The sequence below is a fragment of the Netta rufina genome (genome assembly GCF_964035555.1).
Source record: "Netta rufina genome assembly, chromosome: 20".
Taxonomy (NCBI): domain Eukaryota; kingdom Metazoa; phylum Chordata; class Aves; order Anseriformes; family Anatidae; genus Netta; species Netta rufina.
In genome coordinates, this window is record NC_140144.1 from 7,745,746 (window position 1) to 7,756,744 (window position 10,999).

The 10,999-nt window shown below is 39.2% G+C and overlaps 1 protein-coding gene across 2 annotated transcripts; it reads left to right on the top strand.

Annotated features, from left to right (window-relative positions):
* The first annotated feature begins 280 nt into the window (after positions 1 to 280).
* Positions 281 to 9,692, top strand: TTF1 (transcription termination factor 1). 2 transcript variants are annotated; one of them, XM_084299073.1, is made up of 12 exons: positions 281 to 328; positions 907 to 1,007; positions 1,152 to 2,050; positions 3,063 to 3,307; positions 3,755 to 3,940; positions 5,347 to 5,425; positions 5,709 to 5,839; positions 6,380 to 6,608; positions 6,919 to 7,008; positions 7,209 to 7,274; positions 7,961 to 8,046; positions 8,530 to 9,692. In XM_084299073.1, exons 3-12 carry the CDS (start codon positions 1,164 to 1,166, stop codon positions 8,706 to 8,708), a joined length of 2,178 nt encoding a protein of 725 aa, XP_084155199.1. In that variant the 5' UTR covers positions 281 to 328; positions 907 to 1,007; positions 1,152 to 1,163; the 3' UTR covers positions 8,709 to 9,692. The 2 variants fall into 2 exon arrangements, with proteins under 2 accessions (XP_084155199.1, XP_084155200.1); XM_084299074.1 differs by lacking the exons at positions 281 to 328; positions 907 to 1,007 and having other exon boundaries at positions 1,890 to 2,050; positions 3,191 to 3,307.
* Positions 9,693 to 10,999: the final 1,307 nt, after the last annotated feature.

Below are 10,999 nucleotides of genomic sequence, written 5' to 3' on the forward strand. Positions count from 1 at the left end.
TCGCGGACCGAGGGCGCGTCCAAAGGCAACGAAAAAGGGGAAAAGAGTCATAAAAATAATAAAAAAAGAGGCCGCCACCCGCCCTGCGGGTACCGGGGAGGGGCGGATTTTGGGGGGGGGGGGGAACCGGAGCGGCGGCGGCCCCGTCTCCTAGCAACCGCCGCGGTCCGCGCCGGGGCGGCTCCGGCCGGGGACGCTTCCGGCAACGGGAACGAAGCGGGCGGGGAGCGGGGGCCGGGGGGGAGCCGCTGAGGGGAGGACGCGGTGGGGCCGCGTGGGGCGCTGAGGCCCGGCGGGACGCGCTGAGGGGCCTCGGGGGCCTTCGGGGGTATTTAAGGGGTTGAGGGGGCTCTGAGGGGGTCCTCAGGGGGTCTCGGGGGTGTTTTTTGGGGGGTCTTCCCCCTCCCGGTGCCCCCTCCCGGGAGGCTGAGGGCGGTGGTGGGGCTGTAGTGGAGTGGGGCGAGGCCCCGCTGTGGGGGGGGGGGGGAAGGGGGGGAAGTGGGGAGGTGGCGGGGCCGTGCTGGGGATGGAGGAAGCTTTGTGGGGGGGGTCTGCGCGTGCTGGTGGCGAAAAAGGTGCTAAAACGTGCTAAAACATGCCTGCCCGCTTTGAGTAATTGGAGTTTTCGGGGTTGGTTCCCGTCAAGGGGTCGGTGCGGGCTCGGTGTGGAGCGGCTCGAGCACAGGCAGAGCCGGCGCTGGGTCACAGCCCGGTCAGAAGCTTCTGGTGCTGTGATTCTGCCACCAGAGCTGGGTTGCAGCACTGCTGGGTTTAACGCTTTATTATATTTAACTTGTCGCTGTTTCAAGGCTGGAAGAAGAATTGAATACTGCAGTCTGTTACTGTGTAGTTATTGTAGCTCAACTTAACGTTAATAGTTATTGAAGTGTGTCTCTGTCGTTCCAGGAAGGCGTTTTTAAAGCTGAATACAGCTGTGATGCACATCTGTTTGATGAAGAGGGCATCGTTTCGGTCCGGTCACTTCGCACAATTTGCTGTGTTGAAAAGCAAGTATCTTTTTTATATGTTTCTAAGTTAATACTGAATTGTTCTACAGTAGTTTTCTAGTAACTTTTTTTTTTTTTTACTGTTCAATAGTATATAAAGGTACTTATATTACGGTGCTTGAGTAAACTCATATTTTCTTTAAGGTAAGAAAAAATATGACAGAAGAAGCAAGTGCAGAGGATTTTCAAGTTCGGGAGTCTCTCAAGAAGAAAAAGAAAAAACGCAAAGAACGCGACACGAGACAGGAAGATGATGAAAAAGAAACTATACAAGATGCAGAGCTTTTTGAAGATGAAGCAGCACAGGGCAGTGAAGTCTATAAAAAGAAAAAGAAGAAGAAAAAGAAAAAGAAAGAAAGAGAGGAGGAGGAGGAACAGCTTTCATTAGATGATTCTCATGTAGTCCTGGAACCTGAAGTTAGTGATGAAGCCGTGATTGATGTTCCCAAAAAGAAAAAGAAAAAAAAGAAGCATAAACATGATGATAGCACAGATGGCCAAAGTGATGTAACTTGCATCTCAATAAATCAGCATTGCATTGGCAGTTGTCAGGAGGATGAAGCTGATTACGTTTATATAAAAAAGTCTGCTAAGAAGAAAAGAAAAAAAAAACATCCAGAAGAGGATGGAGTAAGCGAGCAGCCTACCTCACAGACACAAGATTGGAGTGATGATGAAAAGCCAGCAAAGAAGAAGAAAAAGAAGAAGAAAAGAAGAGCCAGTATTACCGAAGATACACAAGAGGATGCAGCTGTATCTGTTGACCAGTCACTTTTGCCATCTCCAGAACAAAATAGGCAAGAGGACACGGTGTTGCCATCGCCCAGAGGAGAGGGGGGTGTGGCAGTGTCCAAGCCATGCCATGAAGATGGTGACTGTGATGCTTCTCCTGCTGCGTGTGAAGCTTCTGTGAATGCACCTGCTAATTTTTCAAAACCTACTGAAAAGACTAATCAGTCTTCCACAAGAACTCCAGCAAGGCCCGTAAAGATTAAAAGCAAAGCTTATATCACAGATGAAAGCTCTTCAGACTCTGACACAATGTAAGTTTAGATTTTTTTTCTATCCCACTGTTCATATCACATAATTTGAGTCCCAGATCCTTTTTCAGTTTGTTTTATATGTACTTTTTAAAACAGCTTAAAAATCTTAAATGTTAAGATATTACAGACCGACTTTTAGAGCTTAGTTATTTTATGAATGTACAGTGAAAGTTTATTAGCATTGAGTGAGAATAAATAAAATTCCTTCTGTTTAAAAAATGTAGGTATGGAAATAAATTATGTGCAAAAAAAAAAAGGGGGGGGGGGCGGGAGGGAAGGGGGAATAGATTCCAGTTGTTAAGTTTGGTCTTTATATTGTGCGTTTTTACCAAAAAAAAAACCTCACAGAGATCAACTAAAGAATTTAAAGGTCTGTGCAAATGCTTGTGTAAATAGCAGTTGGTACTTTTACAGTGTCTAGAACCCACGTTTTTAAGTACTGTGAGTAATAGAAGTTTGTTTTTTTGTTTGTTTGTTTTTTTTAAATATGCTTGAGTATTTCAGTTATAAGCATTGTTTCTGTCCACGTAAAAACTAGATGAGTCTCTCCACTAGTCGGTATGCTATCATATGGTGTAGGATCAGAGCCAGAATGTGAAGTTAATCCATTTTCAAGCTTAATGGACTGAAACTGACAGTTAAAATAAAAAATTATGTTAAAAGTGTCCTTTAGCTCTCGCTAATAAGAAAAAGAAGGAAAAGTTCCGTGTTGCCACTGGGGTAGTGAGGGACAGTGTTTCTTCGCATATCCATGTGTGAGAGTTCTTGGGAAAGCTGGGGTTTTCTAGACTTCAGAAACTTTGAATACTGTGAATATTGAAATCCCAAATTTCACATGTGTTTAAAGGCTTATGCTGGACTGGGGTGCACGGATGTGGGAAGTATTCCTTGTTATTTAATTAGCGAACATGTTCATGTAGATGCTCAACATGTAGAGATGCGATGAAAACCCCTGTTTTTAAAGCTCTATTTTTGTATTTTAGTTTACTTTTTAAAATTATTTTTTAATCAGGACACCAAAACCCAAAGTGTCAAAGGAGGCCCGGAGTAGTACGTGTACTGAAACCGTAACTTCTGGCGATGTCAGCCTGGATGGCGATGAGTCTCTGGACTCTGTATCATTTTCATTATTCGATTTAGATGCTGCAAAACGAGAATTGGAGGAGTTTATTCCTCACGTGAGGCAAATATCAGAAGATTCAATCAAGAAGATGGCTGGAAGAGATCTAATGAGATTTAAAGAGTTTAAAAAACAAGGTGAGACCCCCCAAAGAATGCTGCAGGGAGGAGGAAGTGTGGAGCTGTGCTAATGTTTTGACAGCGTGGAAACAGCTTGCTTTTGTGTCTTGTCACATCCAAGCTCAATTAATTTCAATTCAGCAACAGTTCATGAATTTATTTAGTGACAGGCTTGTATACGTAAAACATGCATTTTTCTAGTAGGCTTTTGTTGTAATATATTTATTTGCAGTTAGTGTGGTTTCTGTTTTGTAGCATCTACAACCTCATTGTCAAATTATCGTCCAAAGTACATGCGTAGGTTACCTCCTCCCAGATCTTGTTTAATTTCTCTTCATTTGCCTTTTTACCTTTTGCATATGTTGATCTTCCATTATACATTTACTAAAACATCTCTGTAAATCTGAAATATAATGTGTGAAACATAAAAGATTATTTTTTAATAATACTTTCCATATATTTTAGGTATTCCTATCAAGTTTGGCAGATTTTCCCAGAAGGAAAACGATCAAATCAGGAAAAACATTGAAGAGTTCATGGCAATGACTGGAATAGACAGTGCTGAAAAGCTCCTGTTTACTTCAAGGTATCCAGAAGAGAAACACACTATCAATCGCCTAAAAGCACGGCATCTCTTCTGTGAAAAACTTGGTAAGCATAAAGTCCCGTTTCGGATAGATGAATCTTACATTCCACAAACTGCTGATACCACTATATTCACAAATCTTTTTTAATTGAAGAGCACAAATGTTGGTAAAGCTGGCAGAAAAAAGGAACATGCTGCTGAGGTTATGTAGTTGATAATCTCTACAGTATACTGTTATTTTTTGTTCTAGGTCATGAAAATGTTAGAGATTAAAAAGCCTGTAAGTGCTGCTGGTCACGATGAAATCTTATACTTGCATTTGAATTTTATGGCTTAAGGTACATTATTTGCTAGGCTGTAACTAAGTTCAGTGATTTATTAATGGCAGGCATGATTAAATATTGTCTTTAATTTAACTGTTCCTCGAGCACATAAATAGAGGGCAGATTCAAGACCCAGTGATGGCATAAACTGGAAGGAATTAGATCATGAACTGAAGTAGTTAAGTTTTCCAAAATGCTAGGGAAGCAAATAAAATTGCAGCTACTAAGATCCTGTTTGCAGGAGGTACAGTCTTCCTCCTTCCTCATTTTACTTGTTAGACTTCTCTTGGTTAGAAGTCTTCCTTGCTTCATGCAAGAATTATGTTCATCTTGTAACATCTGCGATGAAGCTGCTTAGTGGCTCTCCAATTGGTGTTGGTTCTTTACTGTTATTACAGTCAAGACAGTGAATGACAACCTGTAATGGGTTTGGATACGTATTTAACTAACGTCCAGAGAGGCTGCAGACTTGATCCTCTTTGAGTTTTACATGCTCAGGCATTCCACTTGCATTGTCACGTTTGCATGGTTCCCTTCCCATCGGTGAGGTCACTTCTGTTCTGGAAACTCCCCCACTTCAAGGATCTTTTCTTCAGCCAAGATCTTTGCTTTCTTTTCACTGGATGCCTCCATTCTGTGCTTTTCCTAACTGAAATACTCTGCATGCAAGAGCACAATATGTCGTCAGCCTCCTAATTGCTGGCTGTCTTATGTCTCTTTATTGCTGAGAGCATTCGGTACATTACTTGCACTTAATCCAAATGTTATTAAAAAAAAACAAACAAACACAACACCAAACAAACAGCCTACACCCAGTCCATGCAAACTGTAGCTATAGAGTAGTAGGTTTGTGCTTCAGAGTTCAGAGGTTCACTTTTGGATATTCATGCACAAAGGTACACAGAATTATTTACCAACTGTCAGTGTTCACAATCTTACCATGGTCATAGGAATTATCTCTCTGCAAGTCTTCAGGAGATCCTATCCAGACTTTCCTGTGCAGTTCCTGAGTTGTAGAGTGCTTTATCTTGAATGGAGAGAATTTATCATTTATAACATGATTATGAAAAATTCTTTTTTTTTTTTTTTTTTAAGTGGCCTCACCAGTGTAAAAAATGTCTCTTAAAATTGAATCATTTACCTTCTAGCTGAGGGCATACCACGAGCCTGGCGGCTGATATATTACCGAGCAAGGAAGATGTTTGACTCAAATAATTATAAAGGGAGGTAAGCCAGTAATTTTAAGGAGTTTAAGAGAAGGTTAATATAATTCTCTGGTGTTTGTATCCATATTTAGTGTTCAAATAATGAAAATAATTTTTTGGGTTTGTGCTAGTTCCTGTGACTTAATTGGCAATTTATTTTTCTGACTAGTTCTTGTAAATCTCTGATATATAAATTGAAATTGTAGTCATGAGTAACATTGAAACATCTGTGAAGAGTACAGCTTTCTTAAGGCATTGCAGGGGTTTGAATTTGTGTCTGAGGCAGTGCCTATTTTTTCTACTAGGTATACCAAAGAAGAAAAAGAAAAACTAAAGAAGTATCATGCTCTCCATGGCAATGATTGGAAGAAGATTTCTGAGATGATGTCCCGTTCCAACCTCTCAGTTGCTATGAAATACTCTGAAATTAAGTCCCGTACGTAATTGTTAAGAAAAGCAATTAAGTCTGTGTATTACAGAAACTCTTGAAAAATCGCTGGAGTGAGTTTATTTGTTTGTTTATTCTTTAACTGATTGGTGGTGGTGGTGGTTCCTTTTTTGTAAACTGTTGTTTGTGATTTCAGACAAAGGATAAGAACAGTCTCCAACTAGGAAAAAAAAAAAAAGCAGGGTGGGGTCTAGAGAACAGGACATGGGATTAATGCAATTCTTTTTTTAAATGGAACCGACACTTCTGCTGTCTAAAGAGAAGCTTTTGTGGGGAGAGTGAGAGGAATTTGAGAGCTAGGTCTTAAGAAAGAAACTAGGAGCTTGTGCTATTATTTAGGCTGAACTCCTATCATTAGAGTGAATTTTCCTTTCAAATCTGGTATGCAGAAGAGTTTCCGGGGAGCATGTAAGAAACTGATCCTGTAAATAAAAATAAGGCAAAGTGAAGCATTTGCGGTTTTGCTTTTTTTTTCCCTAGTAATTTATGATGAATTTTACCTTAACTGTGAATATTTTTCCATTTTAGCAATTAATTATGGTCCCTGGTCAAAGGAAGAGACCCAGAAGTTAATGCGTGCAGTGGAGGAGGTGTTTCTAAAAGGAATGGAGTCGGAAGATGCAAATTCTGTTTCATCATCTGAAAAGTCACGTAGAAATTTCTTGATAGAACGTGAGAAACTTCTCCAGAAATTGCCATGGAATGAAATTGAAGCTAAAGTGGGAACTAGGTATTGGAGACAATGTAAACAGAAATGGTAAGGTTTTATACTAAATAGAGATAGTTAAGTACTCTCCCCAACAGATTTTACTTCTTTCTGAAGAACAGTTTCAAACTTGATGTTTGTTTGGCAGGATAGGTAATAGGTTGTAGACTACAAAAGAGGTATTGCAAATATGTCTGAAACAAATAACTCTTTGCCAGCTGTGGTGAGTTTTCTGTACGCTGTAATCATGAAGCCTGATAGCTGCTGCATCAATGCTGTAACAAAGGCACCTTGAATTTGCTTCCTTTTGGTGCTTGGGATTTCGTGAAATGACAGCAGTCTTTTTTGTTTGTTTTCAAAGGACTTCGATTGTAACAAACAAGATAACCAAAGGGCAGCAGTTATATAGGGGGACCAGAGGACTACAGGCCAAGATCAATCTTATTAAAAGGTACAGTTCAGAGTTGCTGGAATGTTTTTGTGTCTCTTACTGTTCCAAGCTGTGTTTATAAAAGCGTGCTGGCTGTGAATAGGTTTGCAATCGCATTTTTTGGAGAAAAAATCCTGTAACTTTTGACTAGGGAAGCTGTGAACGTTATTAAATTATGTCTTGAATTTTGCCTGCAAACTGCCTCTGTGTTACGTTCACAGGTTGTATGAAATGAAAGTGGAGGATGCCGATGAAGTAAACTGGGAAGAACTCAGTGACATTGTTGGGTAAAAACTATCTTTTCTATTCATTTAAAAAAAAAAAAAAAAAAAAAAAAAGTTGAAGCAGACTGTCTTAAAGTCCCCAAAGGAATCAGCGTTCTTAGGTCTCTGCAACCATAAAAAACACTATTTAGTGTGATATTATACAACTGTATATCCTGGTGCTGCTAGGCATGATAAACCATGCCTAGCAGCACTAAAACTTTATTTTAACTATTTCAGGCAACCCTTGTATTCCCAAAGTTGTCTATGTATTAAAACTGTTACATAATCTGTGCTATAGTCTTTAAAAAAGGATTTTTCCAAATGCTAATGAACGAATAGTGGAAGGGATAATTATTGCAATGTGTGATACAGTATTATAGTCTTCTTCCAGGCAGTTAGTGCTGAATGTGAAATTACCAATTCTAGACTTTCTGTGTAATGCTTTTTTCTTTTTCCACATTTCCTCAGCTCTGTTTCTTTTTTTTTACTAAATGTATAATACATGCATGTAATGATATGGTTTTGGTGCTCACCTTAAGGGGAATTACTATGTTGAAAAAGCTGTTTTAATTAGGTTGCACAATCTGTCTTTTCTACCTGAAACCAAGGTATTGTTTGACTGGCGTCATTCTCAGGAATGAGTAACTCAGCTACAAGTAGGCTGTACTAGTTTGTTGCATCACTAATCTTTTGAATTCTGTTTTCAGAGGTGTTCCTAAAGACTATGTTCGAGCCAGATTTTACAAGCTGAAAGTCTCCTATGTCCCTCTATGGCAAAAAAAGACGTTTTCTGGTCAGTATTCCAGCTGTTTTTATCTACTCCTTAATGTTTTTGTTAGAATCTAAGAGGACACATATTCTACTTTGGAGTTTTCTTTTCTTTCTTAATTTTTCTCCCTAAGTAAATTGCCTAAAATACATACTTTATACTTTATATATAAGTATATATATGTATATACTTATACTTTTATACTTATTTTCCTAAGTGCTTTTTTTTGTAACACTTTACTTTCAATTGTATCTTCGTACAATATTTATCAACCCCTTTTCTTTAGTACCTTGGCTTTAAAAGCTTTGCCTGTGCTTTTTCATTGTATCTTTTTATGTACTTTTATGTGTGTGGTCTACTCTGCAATCAGTATGATTACCATGGAATAGTAAGATCTTTGTAGTTAGAATTGATGGAATAATTTCTGCCTGTGAGATCCTGTTTCCTCATGGCATCCAGTTCCCCTACAGGTCCAGTTAAGACAACTTTTTTTTCTTTTTTTCAAAGAAATTATCGATTATCTTTTTGAAGAGAAGCTTCCTGAATTTGAAGAAAAGTTAGAAAGTAGAAAAGGAAGACAGCTCAGTTCTGCTGATTCAACAGACAATCAACAGAAAAAGGTTTTCCGATTCAGTGATGTTTTTGATTCCAGTGAAGAGAGTGATGACAGCCTTAAAAACAATTAAGAGTCTGCAAATTTAACTGTGAAAGGGATCTGTTTGAAAGTGGGCACAGATCAACAACTGCAGGTACATGAGCTATGAAATAATGGAAAAAGCAAAGAAAAGCATGTTGTCTTCCCCTGTTTTATATTGAAGACTGAGGTAAAGACTTTTTTTTGGGCCACCTTTTCTTACCTTAACTTAGCTTTGATTTTATAAATCTTTTTTTATTGCAACCAGGTTTTTCTAAAAGCTTCAAAATATTTATTTTTTTTCCCATTGCTTAAGTTTCTGTGGAGTTGGAAACTGCTGTTTACTCTTTGTGTGAGAATTTGATTTTCAGTACTTAAAAATTAAATCCCTTAAAAGAAGACTTTCAATGCACTGTTAAATCACTAACATAAACAAAACTTCAGACATCTGCATTGATTGAAGCAGTACAACCTTGAGGGTTTTTTGACCAGTATTCTTAAAAGCAATTAATTTTTATTTTTGTTGTAGATTTTTTAACTCTTTCAGAGAAAAGGGAGTTTTCTCAATTATATTCATAAGTTGTACTATCATTTCATGCAAACCAGAACAATGTGTTTAAAATGTTTTTGTTAATATTTGGAGTACAGAGAGAAAAGACTGTATATATATGCACATAAATATTTTTTTATTGTGCCAAGGAGAATTTTTTACATTTTAATATGAAAATAGAGGGGTAAGATGGAGGTTGTACTTCTGTCTTTGTATGATGTTTTATTAATTTGCCTAAAATTACTATTTATAAATTGACTCGAATGTAAAATAATCTTACTGTGTAAAGTATTTGTATGGCTTGTTTATATTTCACATATGCTGCATTAGAAAGTAATAGAAAAGAGTTGGTTTTGACGGTACTTTTTGTTGTTCATTTTGATAAGAATTTCCTTCATTAGTAACTGTTACTGAAAACGCAGAATTTCAAAAGGCTTTTGAAATAAAGGCCGTGTTTGAGGTTCTTCTTGACTGTGATGTAGCGAAGGATGTTGTATGAGAACGTTCTGTGTTAACCGTGGGTTGGCTGTAGTCTCTCTGAAGATAGAAAATGGTGTGATTGAGTGGGACAGGCAGGAAGCACATGAGATCAGCCACTTCTATAGAATTAAGTTTTCCTGCTAAGCTTGCCTTACGCGTTTGAAGGTTAAAAGTTGAAGAACTTGAGTTTTTAAATATAAACAGTTTGTTTTTTTTTCTTTATTTTTAAAAATATCCTGGAAGCTGGAGGTCCTCTGACTTTTCTGCAGGTTAGAGCACAAAATGCTGTATAGTTGCAGATTTTGCAGAGTAGATTTTAACAGAAACAAACTTCTACCTCCATAACAAACTTGATTTTGTCACCTGTGTTTTTAAAGGGAAGCTTCTAAACGATTCTTTCATAGAGCAACTGCACTTAACAAGGGAGTAAGCCAGGGCAAAAACTGTAAACTTGGGGGGAAAAAACAAGACCAGACCTCTCCTTACAGCACACTGGGGTGACTCTTGTGTCCATCCTCCCTGTGGGCATTGGGAAAAGAGACAGGAAACGCTTCTGTACCGCTGTTGTCTTCAGTAATTTGTTAGTCGTAACCATTGGGTGCAGGGACAAACAATGCAAGCAGAGGGTTTCTGGATCATTTCACATTCTCTGGGTCCTGGCATGTGAGAGCATAAGGGAAGTATCTTTTCTGTGTGTGTTCCTCTTACAAAGGAGCATGGGTGTACAGGAGGGAAAGGGAGTGGCTTCACGTGCATATCTGAATATTACTAAAAAATGAGTAACTCCAGGGAGAGATTTAGAAAATAAAACTCTGCAAAAGGAAAATAGTAGTGACACTTATGCAACAGCCCGGGACCCAGAGCTACAGGAGCATGACCCATCCTTTGAGTCAAAAAAACACCATGGGTTGCAAAAAAGCACCCTAAAAACAGTGGTGATTCTAAAAACACTGCCAGTGTTTCCCTTGTGTAATAAGGGTCTGAGTAGGGTAAAAAAAAAAAACAACATCTTGATGCTGGGGGTGATAAGAGACAGTTGGGCTACCAGCCTTGTGGCTGCAGCACAGCTGCACTTTGGAGTTGAGAAGCATCACCACAGCCGCAGGTGAAGACCAAAGCGAGCCGTGCCTTCACCCAACCACCTGCCAAGACCCAAAGAAGCGGCGTGGGGAGGCTGAAGAAAAAAATCCTATAGCCCCTGAGCAGCTGCTGGGGGCCCTGCAGCTCCTTCCCTGGCCCTCCCTGGTGCTGGGGGCTGAGGGAGAAGGGGGCGTGGCCTATGGGAAAAGGGGGCGGGGCCTCGCGGGAAGCCC

Bases quoted from the DNA above. Each gene is read 5' to 3' on its own strand.
- TTF1 (XM_084299073.1), top strand. From the start codon at position 1,164: ATGACAGAAGAAGCAAGTGCAGAGGATTTTCAAGTTCGGGAGTCTCTC. The intron at 5,426-5,708 runs GTAAGCCAGTAA...TTTTTCTACTAG, and splicing joins TCAAATAATTATAAAGGGAG to GTATACCAAAGAAGAAAAAG. The intron at 7,009-7,208 runs GTACAGTTCAGA...TTACGTTCACAG, and splicing joins AAGATCAATCTTATTAAAAG to GTTGTATGAAATGAAAGTGG.